Source organism: Cladophialophora bantiana, assembly GCF_000835475.1.
Source record: "Cladophialophora bantiana CBS 173.52 unplaced genomic scaffold supercont1.14, whole genome shotgun sequence".
Classification (NCBI taxonomy): domain Eukaryota; kingdom Fungi; phylum Ascomycota; class Eurotiomycetes; order Chaetothyriales; family Herpotrichiellaceae; genus Cladophialophora; species Cladophialophora bantiana.
Genome location: NW_015971588.1, coordinates 317,641 through 340,059, shown reverse-complemented (window position 1 = coordinate 340,059; position 22,419 = coordinate 317,641). Strand labels below are relative to the sequence as shown.

Below are 22,419 nucleotides of genomic sequence, written 5' to 3'. Positions count from 1 at the left end.
GGTTGGCGCTTCTCGAGCATCGTCAAAAAAGGGGACCTGGACATGAAAGCAAAAAGAAAAGGATCCAAACACTGTTTGTTCGTACTCTTGTAGAACACTGCATTCAATCGTATTCACATCTTGTCCTTGCGTGGGCTCATGTTCTTAGGCTTTTCCGCTCCAAGAAGTCTAGAATGGTACAAAGTGACCTAGAATATGCAATTGCTGGCCGATCCCATCACTCCGGTCGCCTTGCTTTTATAAAAATGCAGCCTGAGGCCTGTTTGGGCAGCAACAACCTAAAGAATGGTTCCAAAGCTAGTAACACGGTCAGCGAGGCACGCACAAACGGGTGAACTAGTCGTCAAGACCTACCCAAACGTCTGCTTGATGCTGCGAACGTAGTAGCCTTCCCAATTTCTCTGCACCACTTCCTCTTGTCCAACCGGCACTCCGGTCCAGGTCACGCGCATATTGGTTACTCGGTCAACGTCGTTCTGGTCAAAGAAAATTTCCTGGGTGCTCTCGTGTCCTTCCGGCCATTGTGCTAGTCTCCATTTCTGGATAATCTTCTTGGGTGGCTGCAGGTCGACAAATTCCCCAGTGACATTGCCGTCGAAGATGGAGAACTTTCCACCAACCTTGGCGCCTTCGAATAGCCGGGGAGGTGCACGTGTGAACGCGCCGAGCCGTTGAGGATCGGTAAACGTCTGATACATCTCTTCCGCGGTTGTGCGAAATTCATCCGTCGCCGTGACAGTAGTTGTGTTGATGGATGATTTGCCGCTTGCGGAGCTTGTGACAGGGGCGGGGGACAAGGGCTTGCGTTCTTTTTCAGGATGCCAGGTGGGCGTTGCGAAACCGCTCGATGGGTTCGAGCCGGGTGCGTGCTGAAGATCTTTTCCATGCTCTTCGATCAGGGCAGGACTGAGTTTAGCAAACACCTGTCGAAGTTGAGGGACCAATTTCGATCGGACGAGATCTTTAACGGGTTGTTTCTCCTTCTTCTCCGAATAGATATCAATGTCAAACTGCGCCACATTGTCAGTCGTGGCCTGGCCAAATCCTGCACGCTGTGCTGATGTGAAAACATACCACATAGTCGTCAGGCTCCGTATCATAGGCACATTCGGGGATTCTGATGCTCCCACTAACGTCAGTGCCCTCTTGGGTTTTGCCTGCATAACGAATGAGTCGTCTCTTTCCCACTCCCGACTAGTGGAAGGCCTGTACCTTCATATTCTAACTGCAGCGCAACATCAAAGATTGTGATGACTTTGCCCTTCCGCTGGCTGACCTCCACATCGCCGTCCATCGAGATTAGTCTTGTGATCTTTGCCGACACTCCATCCTCTTCCGCCGAGACCTTCTGGACCTCTCTGTCTAAATATTCTCTAGCCCAGGGCCCCGCATCTTTGTTGACCCAGTGCCAGTTATTGGGGTTATGGAGGACCATGATGGGGAGATTGGGAGTGGTGTCCAGGCGTCAGCCAAGGGGTTCCTGTTGCAGTTGCAGCTGCAGCATACATCAGTCTCGTGTATCACAGATCCAATCCGCAAGCTGTTGGTGGGGGTCAGGATGTTCAGATTGTAGGCTCAGTGCCATATAAAGCTGATCCGCATGTAAAGAGTACAAGTCTTCTCAGACTGGTGCCAGCTGGATTCTCATCATAAGAGGCGAGGGAGGAAGGGCAACATCTACACGTACCTTTGGATATGAGCTTCAAAGAGGAGGCATCAGTGTTGTGGAAGAGGATCGCGTGTCAGGAACAAGGAAAAGATTGTCAAGTCGAGCAAATCAACGCAACAGAATTGGAGAGAATTGGAGAGAAAAGCAGCCTGGTGGCCCTGCCAGCCGAGTTGGTGGCTTGGTGGTGGTCTGCGGCTACTAGGCTTCGGCACCAAAAGGAAATGGAAAAGAAACACAACGAAAGAAATCCATGCCAAGCTTTTGTGACGGCGACCATCGACTTATGGCCCTCTACTCGATACATACAAGTGAACACCGAGGGAATCGAGCCTTTATGTAGTCTAGCTACTTCTTTGTCCTTTCCCGCCATGAACGAACCCATGATGAGGCCTCTGCGGCCTTCGTTCTGAGGCCCGGAAAAGAGAAACGCCGTTTTCAATTCTCCTAAACCAAGAGCGCCCAGGGGCCTGGGTCAAAGATGATCTGTACACATTACTCCCCCGGTGTGCAATCAGCAACGTCCCACATCACCTATAATAAGCTCTCTCAACAATCCCATCGTCACCTCGTACTCTCCGTTTCGAGTGCCATCTTATTCCTGCATCCGTTCCTATCGGGCGCTCTCGATGTACTCCGCACTCGGTTTCTCATATTTCGCACAGAAATATTTCCCACTATTCCTCGACAACCAGGTGCTGAACTTACTGAGTTCGGTCTTCAGGCGAGATACGGCCTCCGCGTCCATGTTTGTCTGCGCAATCATTTCCGGCAGGTTGACGATCATGCGTGTGAGATGTTCGGCGCCGTAGCAATCGCCGGGACCTTTGCCCTCCCACTCTTTGTAACGCCCAGATTCCCAGAGTTTCCGAACCTGTAGCGATGGGTAGCGATCAGTATGAGGATCCGGAAATGGGAGCATGCGCTAAGAAATGACCTACCTCTGCCAACTGACTTCTCTCAAAGCGGTACAACAAGATCTTACCAACAGCTTTCTCAAAGTACATTTTCAATCCCGCACAGAACTCCTCCAAGATGTCTGCTTCGGGCGAACACAAGCGGCGGTTCATCTTTTCTGCGTTGAAATATTCGTCGATGATGTAATTCGCGGGGGCTTGACTAGGCAAGGGGACGAGAAGCAGTGACTTCGTAACGTTCTCCCAATCGTCAACAAGGAGATTCTTCAGGTGGTCAGGGACATTGATGCGAATTGATGGGCGGAGGTAGAACGCGTCTTCCTGCGAATGCATGGTCAAGTAAGTACATATTCCTTGTTCAGGGTCAAAATCACGGGAAGGAAAACTGGGCAATCCTGGCAAATTGAAGCACCGGGTGCTGTCCACGGCGCGAGGCAAGGTAAAATCCACATCCACGTCCTGAATCCTGGGTCCCGGGACCTGGGTAGGTCATGCAAGATTACTTTGAAGACGATTAGCGCTTCCGGATTCGATCACTTCTGCGGCTAGTGCGAGAGCATCCAGGCCTGTAATGACTCGATTAGCTGGGATCCTGGCGCGCAGGGCCGATTCGAGGTTGTGAGCACCCAAGACCGCAAACTCTTGTTGCCTGTCGTAAAGACTTCCACGTCGCATGTAGCTTTCCTCAACCTCTGGGGATGTAAAGTCGCATTCCAAGCCCTCCCGTTCGCAATAGTGGCAGACTGGTTTTACCCCGTCACATAACACACCATGTTCGGCGCACACTTGGCATCCATCGATGCGAAAGTCATTGAATGTGGCCGTACCGATGGACCGACTTGCTTGCGCCGCAGCTTCAAAGGCGCGGTCGCTAGCGGCAATGGCAAGGTCGAGCAGAGCATGGTCGTCGCCATTGCATCTCATCCTGCCCCTGGCGGCGAACGCGTTGATGATTTCCGCTTCGTTCTCTCGCTCATATTGTTCCCAGAAGGGTGCATAGTCTGGTACTTCATTGAGAACCCAGGGGGGACGACCCTCAAGCACTCTGAAAGGCAGCTTCACCAGAAGTTCTTCACGGATCCAGACGGCACAATGATCAGGGATGCTCATGAGATTTTCCTGAGTCCAGCCGGCGGGAAATCTGTCGCCATCGCGGTTGATTTTCTCAATAAGCCGATAAGGGAACTTCAGTGCGTCGAATGGTGTGTTGGAACCTGGGGGGTCGACCTCAAGAGATTGGCCGGGCACACCACCAGCAGGAGCCGCTCCGTAATCCTCATCGTCGGAGTCAATGTCGGAAGGCAGATCTTCAAATTGGTGCGGGAGTTCCTGGCTTGGTCCGAGATATCGCAATGTGTATCGTCTACCATCCTTCCGTGCACTTCTGAGCTCCTCGTTGATTGCTTCCTCTTCAAGGTAGGTGGTTCCGCTAATCAGTGGTGCGTGGAAAGTCGTGCGCTTTTCCCAGGAACAATGACTTAGAAATTCTGGCCCATCCTTAGGCGCAGGCTGTGCAAGGAGACGGTCGATGTCGGCAGGTGTGTAGTTCGTGGTGTCTTTGATATTCCAGGGACGTAACGGTTGCTTGGGCGTCGTTGCATCCGTACAACTGCGGAGCTGGCGGGGAGGAGCTGGTGTGGTGGTGTTGCTGCTGCGAAGTTTTCTGGGACTTTTGGCAAAGCCGGAAGGTGACGGGGTTATCTGTTGCGAACGATGACCTTCGTTGTTTCTCTTTGCAACGGATTTGGACTTGGCATCAGAACCCGCCGCTGAGGTCTGAACGCTCCTCCTGACAGAAGTCACAACATCATCTTCACTTTCTTGATCTTCGGTGTCTGCAATTTCTTCGTCTTCCAACTCCGGGGAGGAGAGCACTTTATTATTTCGACCTCTCGCACTGCTTGCGGTGCGATAGGGGAGACTGTGAGCTTTGGAGCGACCATAAACAGAAGATTGCAAAACCTTGGGCTGTCCAAGTGTTGCGCTAGATTTCTTTCCGACATTGGCACTTCTTTTACCACTGACAACTTTGGCGTCATTTGTGGAAGGTTTGGCAGCCTTAGAGGTGGACAATTGGTTGTTCGACACACCAGCCGACAAATTGTGGTTGCTGGAAGTGGCAGCAATGGCCTTCTCCTTTGTTGCGGCTCTGCTTGACTTGGGCGGGTTTTGCCTCGTCGTCTTCTTCTTCCTGACAGGGCTAGTGGCCACCAATGCTTTCCAATTTGTATTTGCAAGAGCATTCGTGGCCTTGACTGCGGCTTTGCGGGGCACATAGAGAAATTGTCGCAGGTCTACTGGATCGTTGCTCTTTCGTTCCAAGCTCGGGGTGTGCTTGGCCTCCTCTTCATCATCCGCGATTGGCGGCTCGTCCAAGTCGTCGTCGTCGTCCTTAGTACCCAGGCTTGGTGCGGGGATATCCTTTGCTAAGTTTTTCTCGGGATCCTTGTTCTTGGGCGATCCAGCAGTCCAGGACATCATGTCGAGACGGGGTTCATTATCATCATCACGGGAATGAAACACACGGGTACGGGTACGCTTGTGGGCCGGGGAATCACCACCAACCTTTTCCAGATCATTATCTCTTGCCCGCTTGGATCCCCTACCGCCGGCAGCAGGGACAGAAGATGTACGTTCTTCTGACCCTCTGCCAGATCCAATCTCCGAGCCTTGTCCTCGGCGGGTTTTACCAGTCACTTTAGGAGCAGCTTTAAGTGCGGCCTGTTGGCGCAGATTTGCTGCAAGTTCACGATTTTCTTCTGTGTTTTTGCGAAGTCGATCCTGGGGGACCCAGTCGTCCCAGCTGGAAGAGCGAAGGTTAGCATTTTCATGTCTGGGGGAAAGATGGAGAGATCTGCTTCCCATGAGTAAAAGAAAAGAATAGGTGAGAGGCAGATGCCGCGCGGACGCTGCATATGAATGTGGAAAATTCACGTTCAGACACGTCAACTGCCCACACAAGAATGTGTGCCTTACCGTCTGGGCAGGATCAGAGCGTGTACTACCGAAGGCTTCGAACAACAAAGACGCAGAAAAAAAAAGCAATTCAACAGAACAAGAGCGCGACAAAGGCAAACAAGGATGACAAGATTGAGACTCACGTATTCTTCCAGCCTTTGTAGTGGACCTTGTAATGGTAAGGGGACTTTGTCTCTTTGGGATCTGTTTTCTTCACGTCTGTGATTTTGGCATCATACAACAACTCTCCGTGGAAGCAGAGCGCCTTCTCATCCTTGGCGTACATCGGTTTGTTATCGTTTGTCTGCGGGGCCATGATTATGGTGAGGCGAGGCCGTGATCTGAGATTCTAGGACATGGGAATCTCGAAGTTAGGCCGAGAGGAAGTGAAAGAAATCGCTGACAGGGCTCCTCGCAGAGGAGAAGATACCGTCAGCAGGATCAGCCAGTCTTGAAGAAGAACAAAGAAGATGAAGGTTCCAGCGAGGAAGAAGGAAGAAGGAAGAAGGAGAGATGTGAATGCGGTCGCGGCATCAAAGGGAGAGACACAAAAGCAGCGACTCCCATCTGAGCTGAAGTGATCAAAGGCTAGAGCCAAGGCGAGGCCAGCACTTATTGGCCGGCGAGAACGCGTCCCATATCCGAAGTTTTTCCGATCCGCGAAGGGAAAGTCGGTTTGGTCGTTCAAATCGACAACTGAACAACATTCTGTCCACAGGAATAAAATGAACACAACCATTATCGACCTTTGTTCAGCAAAACTAGACAAGATGGAATAGAAAGCTCCAGAAGGCAAGCCGAGTCAGGAGCCATCATCACCGACAAAGCTACCGTTTCAGGGGCTCAGACCCGGACATCAGGACCGGAACCACGAGGAAACGGGGCGAGCTTGTTGGCGCTGAGAGGCGACGACGCCACTCTCTGATTTGGCTGGGAGAGGACGAGCCACAGACGACTAGCTGGCCACAGCTCAGAAGGCAGGAAAACTGAAGATTCAGTGGTGATCATCATTCACCGGAACGAACAAAGCCGATTGACTCGGAAACTTCGTTTTATTTGGTCAATATCTGAGCGAAAGAGTACGCAGAGGGGGACTGAGTCCTCTCCGTCAAAGCCTTACCTTGCTGCCACGACTGCAATCCGGAGAGTCCACTTCTTGCCCCCGCGGTTTTGACACCTCAGCGCCATATCACCATCATCATCCAGCGACATGTCACTCCAACTGCCCTCTGAATCGGAGATCTTAACCTCCTATCTCCTCCACCCTTCACCTCTCCCAGCAATTCTGCCATACAAATCGTTCCTGGCACTTTTACCTCCCAGCCTGTCCTCGTTTGGACGGCAGCATCCAACAGAGCTGAAGCGTCTGTATCGAGATCTGCAGTTCCAGAGGGATATCCTCATTGACGACGTGCGGAGACGGATTGAGGACGAGTGTCGTCGCAGTGTCGAACTCAAAGCTAGACTGGGGCGGCAAGTTCGGAGGGAGGAAGGATTGTTGAGGGTCACCAGCAGGAAGAAGAAAAGGAAGCACGGCAGCATTGGCAGTAACGACAACAACAACAATGAGGACGCAGAACACGGAGCGGCGACAGATGACGACGATATTGACGCCGAGGAAAAAGAAACCCAGTTCGACACGGCGCTCCACGATGGACAGCCCCTGGGTCATACTCTCCCCATGGCAACCGCAAAGCACAATCACACAACGACCACACTCCTCGCCGCAATGACTACCGCCAGTCAAGATCTGGCGTCCGAAATCGCAGATCTGGAGGCCCAGATCGCCACGCTGCGGAGCCAGTGTGGAGACAACGTCGGGAATCTCAGTGACCTCCGGTACGGACGGTTTGCGACGGCGGGCAGTAGATCTAGCGGGGACAAGAGCAAGAACAGCGGCGAGCCCGTCGACGGGGTTGAAGACGAAATTGTAACGGCAATCCAGGAGCTGAAAGAGACCTTAGTCCGTAATTGTCATGAGGATGGATGAAGGACAACCCAGAGGAGGTCAAAGAGTCCGAGGCTGGATTGTAGGATTGGAATAGTAGAACTACCTCGTATGTTTGTGCGCACTCTACTTTAGTACATGAAACAGAACGGTTTGGGAACTGCTTCCTAGTACGAGGAATCACCAGGTGTATGAGGTACTGAACCTCTTTTGTGCCACCTCTTTTGTGCCCAGCGAAAGTGTTCCTAGGTCGAGCAGTGCAGGAAACTAATGGAAACAGATTAAACTCGCGATGCACCTGGGTGCCGGGTTTCTGATTCTCGTGAATGCTGTGCTAGATGGCGGCTAGGTACATAAATCATAAGATCAAAGCCATTCCTTGATTGCCAGTTCATTTCCATTCAGCAACTCCTGTTGTGTCGTCGTTGGTCCTATGCCATCGTCTTCCCTTAGGGCATTACTAGGTCCCACCCATCTGTTCACCTGCTCCGCCACTGGCTGCCACACTTTACTTGTGCGCCGCAATGACTTTCTCCATCTCTTCCTTGCTGCCCATGAAGATCCCACTTCGGTCATGGATACCTTCTGGCTTCACCTCCAGCATCCTCTCCATGTTGCTGTTCACTGCCATTCCACCCGCGTTCTCCATAACTAATGCCATAGGGGCACACTCGTATAGAATCCTCAGTTTTCCCTTAGGGGATTTCTTATCCGCCGGGTATGCGAAAATACCTCCGTATAGTAAAGTGCGGTATGCGTCGGCAACCATAGATCCAATGTAGCGGGCGCTGTATGGCTTGCCGCCCTTTTCGGTGGGGTATTTGAGCGACTCGAAGTACGCCTTTGTTTTGTCGGTCCAGTATAGGGAGTTGCCCTCGTTCACAGAGTAAATGGCACGCTTCTTGGGGATGCGCATGTTAGGATGTGTGAGGATGAATTCGCCTAGGGCGTTGTCCTACGTTGTTTTGTTAGCACGGGAATGGCTTGCTGGCATAGAAGGAACGTTGAACGATCTCCTTACCAATGTGAATCCGTTAACAGAGCCACCTTTCATGGTGATGACGAGTTGAGCGGAGGCGCCATACATGGTGAAGCTGGCCCTATTAGGGTTGTTCCATTCTCTAAAGGTCTCACATTTCAATTTTCGACTTACCCAGCAGCAAGTAGTTCCGTGCCTGGCATAAGGAGATCCTCTGGGGAGGGTTTCTTGCCAACGACACTGTCCGGCAATTTCATAATTCCAAAGATGGTTCCTACACTGACACCAGCATCCAAATTGCTCGATCCGTCAATGGGATCGCAGGCCACGACGTATCTGGCATCATGGCTGTCGTCAAAGTATATCACCTCCTCTTCCTCTTCTGATACTAGGGCTCTGCATTTGCCAGATCCCCGCATGGCCGCCACGAACAGGTCATTGCCAATCACGTCGAGCTTTTTCTGATCGTCGCCTGTAGTGTTGGAAGAACCAGCGAGACCGGTCAGATTGATCAAGGTGGCACGACGGATATAGTAGGCGATGGATTTGAAGGAGAATTGAAGGGCATGGCAGAGCAGTCTGCAAACACAAACACCGTTAGCCTTGAAGTGCTTTCTGTGAGAGAAATGGGTTGGTCGACTGACGTAAAGTCACCCGTTGCTTCCTTGTGCTTGGTCTGTTCTTCCGTCAGGAATCTAGTGAGGGTGATGATGTCTGTGTTGATTTTCTCCTCGCCGGTGCCGGTATTGTGGCCATTGGTATCTCCATTGGTTGCCATTATGAAGCTTGTGCTCTTGCTGTGACTCAGTATGGAAGAGGGACCGTCCAGGACAGGGAGGCCTAAGCGGGCGACGTAGGGCACGCGATAGGTATATGATCCTCGGTAGAATGGAAGACAGACGTCAGAGGAGAAGGAGACAACGGGAACTGGGGATGCAGAAGCTCGGGGAAGCAATTAAATGAATCAAGTGGAAACAGATACCAAGAAGAGAGAACAGGAGCCAGATATCTCAGGAAAAGTCAGTGGTTTTAAGGAGAGCGAGCTGCTGTCAATTCCGACAGCCCCATATCGGGTGGCAGTATGGCAAGGCAATGTCAACATCATTGTTTGGTCAGTGTCCGGGAGATGATGGCGGCGGGCAGTGGATGCTTCTCCGCATCAGACAGTCGATCCGAGTCAATTCGCCTCTACAAATGGGAAACATGGAAAGCGAAGGGAGGAGGTGCTGTAGGCGAGTGGATGGAGGGATGGAGGGGCAAACCAAACTGCGCTGCGCATTGACCCTGACGGCAGCCGAGGAATGAACGTCCCGACTTCTCCCGGTGGGCCCCCTTCTCACGTGATATCACATGGGGGCGAGGCTGAGAGCATTCGTGCGCGAATAGGCATTGTGCGTACTTGCGGTAGAGCAATATTTTGCCATGATAACCACGGAGAACCACATGTCTCCCCGCATCCAATTATGCGTGTTTTGCTCGAGAAAGGTTGCTGCAATCGTCAACCTTGCAGGCTGAGCTCGGTATTCATCAGCCCGAGCAACGGCCGTCGGGCAATCTCGGAATTAGTCGACAGCAAGGTCCTGGACCCCATGGTATCCCCCAACCCATTTTCTACTTGCTCAGCGTCCTCTCGCTCCGGCTAATAGTATAAGAGCGACAGAAATCAACCCTCCCAAAACAGAACCCAGCCTCGCCAGATACAGTAACACTTACTCAGCCAAAACCTGGTCACGCTTAACAAAGCAATGACTTCATTACTCACGCCTCGTTCAGCTTCTCTGCTCGGTGATAGAATGGAGGAAACGGCTCGAGTTTCTGCCTCAACACCCACACACGGAAATGCCAGACAGCGTTCTTCATCTGGTAGCTCATGTGCTTACGAGTGCTGACGCTGAACACTTGATCCAATTCTTCAAGGGTCAGAGCCTATAAAGACCGCGTCAGAATCATGTCTCAAACCCAGATATATTCGGCCAAGCGTACCTTGGTTTCGGGAACAAACAGGAGAATCAAAAACCACAAGATGATACACCATGCCCCGTACCACCCGAATGCTCCCTGAGGTTTGAAAGCCGTCAAGATATGAGGCCAGGTGAAACTGAGAATGAAGTTGAAGCACCATGTCGTAGCTGTCGCAAAACTCATGCCAACATCTCGAACGTGCACAGGGAAGGCTTCTGCTGAATAGGTAAATGGCACAGGGCCTTCGCCGGGCGAGTAGAAGATCTAGGAAATGGTGGTCAGAGACTTTTTTGACTCAGAAAGCTGCTCTGCACTTGGCTCACCTCAAACAGGTACATTCCCGTCGTGACCATTCCGACTTTGGTTTTGGTGTCGTGAAACCAGAAGCTGAAGCCAGTCCATAGCAAGAAGATCGCCAGGAAAGGGAAGGTAAAGAGCAACAGATTTCGACGACCCCAACGATCAATGGTGAACACTGCCGGTAAGGCAAACACCCAGTTCAAGATACCGGTACCCATGGAAGCTAACAGGGCGGACGTCGTCGAGAACCCGCTCTGCAAAAAGATAGTTGTCGAGTAATACGCAATCACATTTACCCCACAAAATTGCTAGAGCAGGAGTGTGTCAACATGATATATTATCATGTCTTAAGCAATGAGCCGTCTTACCTGCCCGAACATGACAATCCATGACGCCAAAGTTGCTCGTCGATTTCGAGGAACAGTGAAGAGTTCGATAAACTGGGTGACTAGGTTCTTGCCCTTATGGGCCTTGCGTTCGAGTTCGACACCAATGTATGTGTAGTAGGTATCTCTTGCCGCTTGGAGGTCTGTGAATCTCAGGCGTTGGAACGACTGGAATGCCTTTTCAGGTCGATTGCCCTGAATGTACCATCTATGAAAAGATTCTTAGCAAGTCTCTCTCGAGTACCACGCAGACGTGATATCTTTTGATGCTTCGTACCACCTACCTTGGGCTTTCAGGGCAGTAGTAGACTTGAGCACAAACAATCAAGGGAAGGACAACAGTGCTGCCGAGCATAAGTCTCCACCCAAGATCCGGTGCCAGTCCGCCGAACGCCACGCCCATGATGTTTCCAAGCATGATACCTACAACGACTGTCAAAAGACGCGATCAAAACATGGTGATAGGCGACCTACCGAATGCGGTCCACATTTGCCACATCATAACCAAGGCCCCGCGGATGGGGGCTGGAGCGCACTCAGCAGAGTACACTGGCACCGTCGACGATTTGGGACCAATTCCAAGTCCTCCAAAGAGCATTAGCAGACTTCATCCGGTTGTTTGACAACCAATCCAATAGACTCAACTCACCCAGAACGAAACGTGCCAAAAACAGGTTCACCCACGAATTAGCGACCCCTTCCCAAACCGAGGCAACTGCGGCAATGAAACAAGAGATGAAGATCGTGCCCCGACGGGCAAAGACTTTGTTGCACGGCTCCGTCAACCAGCAACCGAGAATAGCACAGCATACTGCAGCTTTCGTCAGCACCCAGCCAGAGGATTCTCCTATATCTCGCAGGAGCCCTTGGAAGGGGAAGGGGAGTCAAGCTCTTACAGTATGGTGCACCTACAACCAAGCCGGTCAAGTTGTCAACCATATCTTGGCTGAATCGCTCGGTGGTGATATTAATTTGCTTGAGATAGAGTGCTTGTGCACCGTTGTTCACAGTCTCATCCATGCCCTGCACAGCAGCGGCCAGTGAGCACATGACAACCAACCAGTAGAGGGTAAATGGTTGAGACCAGCGATGCGTGTGCTCCCGCACGAGGACCTCTCGATCTTCGGGTGACAGCTCGACAATATTGTCCGAGGCATTTGGAGATTGAGCTACCAGAGCACCTTTGCGGAATGAGTCAATGTACTCGACGAGATTGTTGTCTCTGCAAAAGACCTCCACTTCTTCCAGGAGTTTCTCCTTGGGTATATCAGAAAGTGGATTTTCAAATGCGGCACTCAATTTGCCCATATCGACGTCCATGAAGGACTTCCTGCGAGGAGGCGCATTCTCGACATTGGTGGCTGTACGCTCAATGTCGCCGGATTGCCTGACGTAGGGAGCCTTTTCCTTTTCAGTCATGATGGGCAGTCGACAATAACCAAGATCCAAATACAGTCCCGCCTGGCTTTGGAGAATCGGATAAGGGGCCAGAAGCAAGCGCCAATGGCCTCTGGGAGGTACAAGCAAAAGGGTCAAGGAATGTCAAGAGAAGTCAAGATATTCTTGTATATCTTGTCTCAGCTCGGCTTCAGGGACGACCTAGCCCTGTAGCAATGCGCTGGACGCTCACTCGCAGAATGGGTTCACAAAGATCAACAATCAACGTCATCGTATTCATTGGGCCACCGACGGGACTATGTGGTCGGGGCGACATCAAAATAGAGTCCGGGATGGATGTTGCCGTTTAACTTGAGAGCAATCCAATGGCATCTCGCTGTTGGCAGTATACGTGGAAATAGACCGGAGAGTCCAACGCCCTCCCTGTCCGTATCAACGATGAGTTCTGAGAGTTGTGACAGGATCCCTGCGCGATAGACGTCATAGCGGCAAGTCGATCAGCAGGGCTAAGTCGGAGCATTCATCAGGATGCAACGACGCAAACACGCGTGATGTGGTGTTGATCGAGATCAAGCTCGCAATCGAGCAAGGGAGAAGGGAAGGACTTGCGGGCGATCATCAACGTCTCGATTGTTGGAGCCCTGCCAAGGCGTCGGCTCCACTCTCCTCTCCTCCTGTAAGCTACCGGAAACGGAGTATACGGAGGACGAATACCGGGCATCCTCATCCCACCCAACAACCTCCCGAAGTCCTTCTCTATCTCCCCGCCGCTCGTATTCCTTGGATCGAGTCCGAATACCCACGAGGCATCCACCGCGAGGAACCCACTTGCAACCCTCCCGTCGTGGTCACACGGTTTCAACGAGCAGAAGTGGAGTCGAAGGTGCCATACCATCCATCGACGGTCATGTGCATTTCAGCATCGAACAAGTACCTGGCGAGCCGGACAGTTTGTACAATAGTGACGGTGACAGTATACCTCAGCAACGGGGGATAGAGGATGAAAAATGACAGGGCATTTCATCGTATTTGTGCACAAGTCCAGTCATTCCTTCATTATTCATAGCCATACAAACTAGGTCTTCGCTCAATTGGTATCATCCCAGTGTGATGTTGAAAAAAAAAAAAAAAAAAGGAAAACAAATCCTCCGTAAGACGCTGTCCAGCTATTCACCGGCTTGAATAGAGTCATCCCATCCACCCACACTTTCCAAAAACATCTTCACCTGTCCTTTCTTGCTCTGCAAAGCACTTCCCAGTGCCTCGAGCCACTGCTCCTCGATCATCGCCACTTGCTGCTTCAGCTCGGCGGTAGCCGCCTTCTCTTGCTCGTCTCGAACTTGGATGGGATCCTCTCCTGCCACAGGACCATCCAGTTTGGCACGCGCTCGCCTGGCTTCGGTAGCTCGACATCTTGCTGCTATTAAACTGACTTTGACTTCGTGGAGTAGACAGTTGAGGTTGCTTTGTGATTCTATAAATTGATATGTCGATTTCTCTGCATGATCAAGCAATGTGAAAAGATACTGTTGTGGAAACTGACGGTATACGGGGTTCTCCTCGTACTCAGCGTCAGGAATTACAATGGTGCCCAATTGGTTCATGTCGTCGGGGATCTTTTGAATCAGGTCCACCAGTCCAGGTGCGATGTCCCAAAAGGCAGACGACTGCAGTTCCACCTCACCTTGGACATGTTCTGCAACGAGGTCGACAAAGCTCTGATACCGTATCAGCGCTTCCTCACAGAATGCCTTGTGTCGCTCAGCACTGTCGCGATTGAAGAAATCCTCCGTGTCCCGAATCTTTTCGAAATTGCTGACCTGGTGATAAGGTAAGAGGACAATGGCTTTGTACTTGTCGTTTCGCTCGGTGAGAAGGTCGAATATCTCTTTATGGACAGTTTCTCGAGTTTCGAACAACCATTTCAACTGGGTCAGATATTCCAATATTTCAGGCATTGCGTCTCCCTCTTGTTGTGGTCGGTCGAGGTCTGAAGCCTGCATGTCTGCCACCAGCTGCTCGGTCAATGCCGTCATATGGGCGTTGAGCTGGGTTGCGCGATCATGAAGCATTTCATGCATCGGGTTAATCACCACGTCCTGCAACGTATCGAATTCTGCTTGCAGGCAGGCTTTTTCAGCCATATTCTCTTCCATCTTAAGTGCCTGTTCGGCTTCTGCAGCTTCGGCAAAGGTGATGCTGCCCTCATTGATCTGCGCCGAGATATTTGTCTTGAAGCTCTTCTGACCCTCAGTAATTTTACGCTTATGTTCGGTCCTCAAAGCCTCCACGCTTAGATTATGTCGCGATCTTCTGCTCTGCAACTCACTCAGGTCGCTTAGCGTCCGGACAAGCCTACGATACGTGGCCAACTTGGGATGACTGTTATTCACAGCAGGGTAGTGTCGCGGATATGGTGGAGGCAGGGTGATAAACCGTGAAATATCAAGACCCACGGGGGTCAATGGGTTTGGTGGGGTTGTCTCCTGTACTGGTGGCGGCTCGAGGTCATCGTAGATGCCAAATGTCTCCGGATTCACCTTCTCATCTGGATAGCCCTCCGTCGAGCTGTACACTTCGTTAATATTGGTCGGGGTCGCGGCCTCGGACAACACTTCCTGCATCGACAGGGCGGAGAGGCCCATATATTTGGATTCCCGCTTCGACCTTTTCATCTTCTTCGGTGCGCCGTCGGTTTCCGAGCCAGTTTGAGACTGCCACCATCGGCTGGCGGTTCGACCACGGGAACTGAGTTCGTCGTTACTCATACTGGCAATCGGCGAGAGCTCCGGGCGGTACTCCTTTGACCACATATCCGCATGTTGAGACGGATCGGCCCGCATTCCGTGCATAGGTGATCGCATTCTGCCGGGTGTCGTAGCCCGCACCTCAACTGCCCCTGTTGTTCTGCTATCGGGAAAGAGACGCTGTTTTGCCTCCTCTGGGTTGAAGGTCCCATCAGCGAACGGACTTGGGTAATGCTGCCGCCGGATCTTTGACTCCTCAACAATGTACTCCATGAAAATTTGCAATCTCTCTAGCTCAGTGTTTGCTTGGTTTTCCTTCATCAGAAATTGTTGGTGCCGTCGTGAAGCTTCTTGCATGAAGGAATCATATTCAACTTGGCCGAGTTCAGATACCGATGATGCTGCTGAGGGCAAAATACTGTGTGCAGAAGTGGGGTTCTTCTGACTGAGCGGAGGTGTAGGCAGTGCCTTTGGCGGAACAAGTGGTGTCCGGCCGCTCCTCCTCGACAGTGCTGGAGGATACGGTGAGTCAAGGGCTTGGCACTCGTTGTCGTTGCCCTGGGATCGGTTCCTGGTCCTGCTGCTGGTCCGGAGACCCTTTCGAGCAGTTTCAGGGCTGGCTCGTCCTGGCGCCAATGGGCCGAAAATAGGTGATTGATCGGGACTAATACCGGTGGGGCTCAAGCTGTTGAACCAAGGGTCAGTGTCAATAGTCAAGGCGCTGAGATCGGCCAATTGACCCTCATGGAGACTTCGACGTTGCTTCCGACGTTCCAGAAGACCTTTAGCGGAAGAGACGCGGACAGCAGCACTTCTGGTCAAACCTGCAGGTGTCGAGCCCGGTCGATCGAGGTTCGTAGTTTCAATATGTAGCGGCATCGGCGTTCTCGAACTGGATCGATGAGTAGACTCATCTCTCCAATTTGCAGGTGTAGGAGGCATCGGACTGAGAAGAGGTGCATGTATCGGAATGCGATGACTTGGTCGACTGTTCGTTCCAGCCGCCTGTGGTTGACCAAGGGTCAGACCTCCGCCTGCACTCTGCGACCTCAAAGCTGAAGGAGGCGGGCCTGGAGGCGGACCAGGTAAAGGCAGTCCTGGATGCCAACTTCTCTGTTTGGATGATGATCTTGACGTCGAGCCCTCCCGACTCTGAACAGACGAGGGGTGAGAGGAACAAGCATCCGCTGACGCAGCTCTCCTCGACCCTGGCGGAGCTGGAACTGGTCCAAGATTTGCATCAATCTGTGGAGGTAGAGGCATGCTCTGTTGTGCAGCCACCGTGTTGATCGACAGAGTGGTCCCTAGAGGATGTCTCGGCACACCCATTGCAGAACCTGGCCGTGACCCGTTTTGCTGCGACGAAATACTCAAGGGACCCGGGCGATGATCAAAACCACCAGGTCGCCCTGGAGGATTGAAATATTTCAGTCCATTCGTGTCGGTAATAGTCTGACCGCTATCCGCAAGATAATTAGATCCTTGGTTGAGCGGTGATAACACTCCGACAGTACTAGTCGGCGTGTCTAACTGTGATTGATTTCCAGGAGCCGTAAACGTCGAATCCGCTGGTGATATAGTTGACCCGGCACTGATAGCCTCCCGAACATTCACACCCGTTGCTGCCGCCACCGCCGCTGCCGCCGCTGCAGCGGAATAGGGGGGAGGTGGATTAGAAAGTCCCTCTGTACACAGGATCAGACACACTCGTTATCCATGGGACATCAACAAACCTTCCGCTTGTGCCCCCGTATTTCGACCATCTGACCCAAATGACGCTCGCCGGCTACCTCCCACCCACTCTCTCGGGTCATAAGGCACATTATAGACTGCTGACACTCTTGCCGCCATTGGTATGGCACTCTGTGGACTGGGCACAGGCGAATTGAGATATGTTGGGGAGAAGGGACCATGCAGCAGAGGAGCGGAGACGGGTCCTTGAGTGGACAGACCACGAGCAGAGGCAATGTTGATGTTCAGCGGCGGCGGGAATGGGACATGGCCAAGGCGCACTGGAGAGGCCGCAGTCTGGCCATCCCTTGGTGGTGGTGGTGGTGGTGGTGGTGGAAGAGGAATAAGAACCGTGGGAGTTCTTGGGGAGTGTTGATATTGGGCCTGGGCATGTTCAGCCGCAGGCAGAGGTCGGCTTTCGAAACGCTGTTAGCCTGTCCTGCCTAGGAGCTCTAGACTGTGACAAGGAACCACAGTCTTCGACGTAAACATACAAGGACATGTCGTGAAGAGACAGTCTTGCCCGACCGCCAAATTGAGATTGGTGGGTTAAGCGCCCACACGGTTCAAGGCACATTCGCCCATGGTGGGCGTTGGTGTTATGTCGTTTCTGGCATCGGCGGCCACACTGGTCTTTCAATTCACCTCCTCGACATTGGAAGAGTCTCCTTCAGCGGGAAGAGAATGCTATACCGAGTACCCTGTAGAAATAAAGACAGAAACAAAGAGCTCTCCCAACCCTGAATTTGATCGGAGGCGAGGCGAGGGACATGGAGGGCGAATGCGGACGTGGAGAGTGAAAAGTAGCCAGATTGTGTTGCTATTCTTTGCCTGAAGCCCGCAGGCCAAGCTCAGAACCATATTGGTCGCTTACAGCCGTTGGTCGACACCAAGGGGGATGGAGGTTATCTGCAGGGACATGTGGCCGGAGAATAACTCGGGCTCTGGGTGGCCTGAGTCGAGAATATTTTGGATGCTGACAGGGCCGATGCGATGAATGTGCAGGAACCCAGAGCGGATGCGGGATGGTGGGCAATGGGCAAGGCTCGAAGGGCGCCTTCGCAGCCAATGGAGCCTGGGGGGTTCACTCCCAAGGGGGTGCCGGGGAGAAAATAGCAGCAGCTATAACTCATGGGGAACAGATACGAAGAGGTGGGCACAGTCATCCCGCCTATAGGGTCAAACGTTTGCGGGACTGGCCTTTAGGCTAGCTGGGTGCCTATAACATGTCGCTAGCAGTAACAAGCAGCAATACAATGCCTGCGTTAAAAGCCCCCTCGCTTGACCTTCCGCTTCTGTCCTGCTACCAACTGCGCTTTGAAATTTAATAAAAATCCCAAAAAAAACTTGACGACCTTCTTGTACCATACTTATACACCAACATCTTTGCCCGTCTCTCTTCTTGCAAGACCTTGCAATCTTGCTGAGAGGCAGCTGGAAGCTCTTCAGACCGCAAGATGCATGATGCAAGCAGGATCAATGAAGATTGTTGTTAACACTAGAGGCCGACCGCGTACTTCGCAAATCAGGTTGACGTTGACATCTCTCCTCTAGCTACTCGCTCCACAGATGGACGGCCGCCCTTCCTACGAGTTGCTGCACATGGAAGGATAGTAATTCCGAAAAGGAGGTTCAGACAAGCTCTTCGGTGTGTTTCCCCATGTTTTGGCTCCCTCTCCAATGATGAATCTGCATACCGTAACAAACTAGAGTCTTTGATCCTTTTGGATATGAAACTCAAATCGCAACGCACGTCAGTCTGATCATGCAGGATCCCCGTATCACAGGCGTCAGTCCGCTAAGAGACATGTGGCTAACCTGTACTATAGAAGTCCTTGAGGCTACAGAGCTCCTGTTCGTCCCCATCCGGAAATATGAACATTTGGGTACGTCGTTCCCCCAGTCGACCATGCCAACCTGTTATGATGATTGTTTCAAGATAATATATACGCTGGAAATTACCGGCAGAGGCTTTCGAGTCGTGGAAGATATCAAAAAGGCTATATCTGATCACCCAAACCCTTGCGCAGCTTGCAATACTTGAGGTCTGGTGGAGAGTTTTTGCTGACTGGTGTTTTGAAGATAGATATCCCTAGGTATGACCGGCTCCACCGTTCTCCTGGATGAAAATTATCTTGATGAATGGCACTGGGCTCCGACAACGGCTACAAAATTCGCCGGTTTTGATGGAAATGCCCCATTGCGGCAGGCCTAGAAAACCTCGCCCACTGATTTACCCAATGCTCGTCCGCTAACCACGTTCTTCATTCACGACTTGTACTGACTGTCCTCTCTTTGAACATAGCTGGCCAAAGCATATTTCGCGCTTGGGTATGCATCTTCCCTCTCTATTCTGTCCTCCCTCTCAATGATGAACTTTCCTAGATGACGAGTCTTATCCAGTACTCTGATGCAGATAAACTCGAACTACCATTCATGCATTTCCTGACTTTTGCATCAACGACAAATTCGTTCCATGTCTCTTGAGGACAATGCTAACGACAGAATTTTCCAGGTCTCTGGCGGGAATGCAAGTATGTTCAATCCTGTCAATGTCCCTATCCATCACATGATGAATCGACACATTACAAAGACAAGCATATGTCCAAGTCGACTCAAGTCGACAAAGACGAAATTGTCAAGCCTGACGTATACTTCTGTCGATGTCTTACCTCAGAGGCTGTCACAATCTGATGCTGATATAGACCTTGTACAGGTTTGCTTTGATAGAAAAGTCTCATGTGAGTGGCACCGTCTCTGCTACAGCGCTTTCTTCTCAGGATGATTTATTCTACAATTCACGACGGTCAACGTAGCTTATGTTTTGACGACCACCGCCTGTGACAAGGCTTAGATCTGACATTTTTTTTTATCACCTTCCACTGTCCTTTATGTTTTCATTGGTGGATCTAGCTGACTTTTTATTTACAGAGAATCATGACTCAACCAGTTCTCGGCACCAAGATATGCGTTCTTCACTTATTGTCACTTTTTCACATTGTCATGTTCTAACACGTGCATTTTCCTTTCATCTTTCACTCCCACTCTCACTTTTGTCTCATGTTGCGTTGAGCTCAACCCTTCCTACTACCACTGGCCCAGTGACTCGACTCGAGATCGAGTGGTTGGTTCAGCATGGGCTACCCCAAGTCAAGGCTTCGGCATGCCCTCGACGTGTACCACAGGGCCTGGCAACGTTCGACTTCCGCACTCAGAACCAAAGAGCGCCATTTGCGCAAGGATTATCAGCTTCGACGAGTTAAGGCTACTTCAAACTTTGTGCAAGCCGTATCTTGGTATGAAGACGATTCCTCCGATGAATATAATCCGAGCACAGCGAAGAGACGTCGTCCTGCGGTCCGCAAAACATCAAAAGTTAAACGGACTAAGTATGAAACTAAGCCAGCAATTTCAACTCTTGCTCCAGCTCCTTATGGCAAATCTTCGGCGGCTCCAGTGACCCTTAGACTCCGGTCCAATGCTGGTAGGGCCCTCTTAAGGGACCTTGCCAATAAAGAATGTAGTACCAACTACAAGACTACACCTGATTCTGAGCCTGATGCTGACACAAAAGGAGGCGTCACCCAGGGTGGTGCAAGCTGCAATTCTAATCATGGACAACAACATGGCACTCTCTTGGACAAGACGGGGTTTGAAATACAAGATGAAGAGGCTGACGAGGTCGGCGCAGGAACAAATCGCAGCGGTTTGAGGAGGAATACGGATTTTCTGGCGAAGATTCGTGGATGTACGGCGTGCAAGGAAGCCAATAAGCGATGCTCTGCGAGAAGCAACGGGCTACCGTGCAAACGGTGCCAAACTGAAGGTGTAGAGTGTGCTGAGCACGCCCCGGACGAGCCAAAAGGATCTCAGGATGTCTTTGATATTATCCCCGCCAACGTCCATCAGAGCCCCTATTCACCTGCTCAGCCGTCACCCATCCAGATTATTCGAGCTGCAGCGGTGGAGATCCAACAAGCCCAAAACGTGCTAGCTGGAGCATCCCGGGATGACCCCATCATTCTAGATTCGCCTCGATCGTCGCCCGAATTGGCATCACAGAACGAGGTATTCACCATACAAACCCCGTGGGCCCACCCGATCAATTTCAAGTATTTGGAAACGCCAGAGCAGCCATGTCACTTTTGCCACGATTTTAGATACGGAATCTACGGCTATGGTCCCATCAGCGCCGACGTCTTCCAATTTCCGGGGGAGACAGAGCTTCGAGAGGTGGGTAATGGGCATCAGTCTAGGGGCAAAGCGGCAACGCGCATGTGCGTCAACTGTTCTCTCAACCGCCTCTATATATCCAGATGCAGGGTACATTCGATGCAGCGATTTGCAGTTCGATCCGACCAGGTCTATTACAAGTACATCAGCCAGCTGATCGATGAATGGTATCCTCGAGGGCCGGCCCTGAAACACGGCGCGTACTACTCGTGTTCGCTATGCTGCCAACCTGCGTTCTGGAGATGCTGTGCCGACCAGCGGATCGATAAGTATTTGAGGAAGGTGGAGGATGGCAAAGGCAGAGGTTGCGGGTTGATTCTTTGTGAATCGTGCGTTGCGCAGGTGAAAGTGGATCAAGGAGTGTTGAAGAGATCGACAGTGCAGAAGGTCAACGGGCACGATACTCGACGTGCGGACATGGAATTCCTGTTCGCCGGGAGCTTGCTTCACCAGGCCTGGGCCTGAGGAAGGCATGAACGTGAGGAATTGGATCCAATGATGTACCCAGTAATTCGGGCTCCTAGGAGGGAAATCCAGGACGAAAGCGCCCCTGGACCAGAGATGGCTTGGAGGTTGGACCCCACGGTGTGTCCTTGCAGTCGATCATCCTCCACTGAGCATCGCTTTCTGGATCTATTAGCAACGTAGCGAGCTTTTATCCCAACTTAATAGCTTTCTGACATATCCTTGACCTCGTCCTCTGATGTGCTCTGTGACTGCGCAAGCACAATGTAGAGAAGTAGTTCCGAGTAGAGAAGCGCGTCTGTGCCGCCGATAAGCAACTGCTACCGCGATAAGGAATCTTGTCCCGCCCCGTTCAAAAAAAGGCCCAGCCAGACACCGGCACCAGCGCCAGCACCAGCACCATTCCATCAACAGGTCCATCTCGAGCTCATCGCCCTTCAATCCAGATCATATCATCCTGCACAGCCCTTCTTCCCGCATATCGTCATCGCCTTTCGACACCAACAACAGTACAGGCTCACCCTGTCGGCAACCGAAGCTGCTTGATTGCCTACCGGCTTGACCGCCATCCTCCCAAACAAACCTGCCTGCCTCCGACCTGATCGATACCACACATCATGAGACCGTGAGAGCTCGAAAGATGAGAACATCGGCGTGGCATACTGCTCGTTAGATTCATCGGTCACCTCTGTCACGCTTACCCAGCAAGCCCATAAGCCCATAAGCCCA

General features: G+C 51.7%; 7 protein-coding genes across 7 annotated transcripts; 2 read left to right on the top strand and 5 right to left on the bottom strand.

The window, feature by feature from the left end:
- Positions 1-278: 278 nt before the first annotated feature.
- Positions 279-1,435, bottom strand: Z519_08920 (uncharacterized protein; the record flags this gene model as incomplete). Its single annotated transcript, XM_016766647.1, has 4 exons — positions 279-297; positions 355-1,010; positions 1,075-1,157; positions 1,213-1,435. The coding sequence occupies 4 exons, from the start codon at positions 1,433-1,435 to the stop codon at positions 279-281; spliced, it is 981 nt and encodes a 326-aa protein (XP_016616945.1).
- An 844-nt stretch (positions 1,436-2,279) lies between these two features.
- Z519_08919 (uncharacterized protein) lies at positions 2,280-5,857 on the bottom strand (the record flags this gene model as incomplete). Its single annotated transcript, XM_016766646.1, has 4 exons — positions 2,280-2,540; positions 2,608-2,904; positions 5,149-5,386; positions 5,685-5,857. 4 exons carry the CDS (start codon positions 5,855-5,857, stop codon positions 2,280-2,282), a joined length of 969 nt encoding a protein of 322 aa, XP_016616944.1.
- Positions 5,858-6,751: 894 nt separating this feature from the next.
- Z519_08918 (uncharacterized protein) lies at positions 6,752-7,531 on the top strand (the record flags this gene model as incomplete). Its single annotated transcript, XM_016766645.1, has 1 exon — positions 6,752-7,531. The coding sequence occupies one exon, from the start codon at positions 6,752-6,754 to the stop codon at positions 7,529-7,531; it is 780 nt and encodes a 259-aa protein (XP_016616943.1).
- A 466-nt stretch (positions 7,532-7,997) lies between these two features.
- Z519_08917 (uncharacterized protein) lies at positions 7,998-9,246 on the bottom strand (the record flags this gene model as incomplete). Its single annotated transcript, XM_016766644.1, has 4 exons — positions 7,998-8,444; positions 8,511-8,583; positions 8,643-9,047; positions 9,113-9,246. The coding sequence occupies 4 exons, from the start codon at positions 9,244-9,246 to the stop codon at positions 7,998-8,000; spliced, it is 1,059 nt and encodes a 352-aa protein (XP_016616942.1).
- Positions 9,247-10,226: 980 nt separating this feature from the next.
- On the bottom strand, positions 10,227-12,535 carry Z519_08916 (uncharacterized protein; the record flags this gene model as incomplete). Its single annotated transcript, XM_016766643.1, has 8 exons — positions 10,227-10,394; positions 10,452-10,694; positions 10,754-11,038; positions 11,099-11,324; positions 11,401-11,539; positions 11,591-11,701; positions 11,766-11,927; positions 12,013-12,535. 8 exons carry the CDS (start codon positions 12,533-12,535, stop codon positions 10,227-10,229), a joined length of 1,857 nt encoding a protein of 618 aa, XP_016616941.1.
- A 1,145-nt stretch (positions 12,536-13,680) lies between these two features.
- Z519_08915 (uncharacterized protein) lies at positions 13,681-17,494 on the bottom strand (the record flags this gene model as incomplete). The annotated part of the gene is made up of 3 exons (XM_016766642.1): positions 13,681-16,946; positions 16,995-17,407; positions 17,487-17,494. The coding sequence occupies 3 exons, from the start codon at positions 17,492-17,494 to the stop codon at positions 13,681-13,683; spliced, it is 3,687 nt and encodes a 1,228-aa protein (XP_016616940.1).
- A 2,633-nt stretch (positions 17,495-20,127) lies between these two features.
- Positions 20,128-21,690, top strand: Z519_08914 (uncharacterized protein; the record flags this gene model as incomplete). Its single annotated transcript, XM_016766641.1, has 1 exon — positions 20,128-21,690. The coding sequence occupies one exon, from the start codon at positions 20,128-20,130 to the stop codon at positions 21,688-21,690; it is 1,563 nt and encodes a 520-aa protein (XP_016616939.1).
- Between the last annotated feature and the right edge of the window lie 729 nt (positions 21,691-22,419).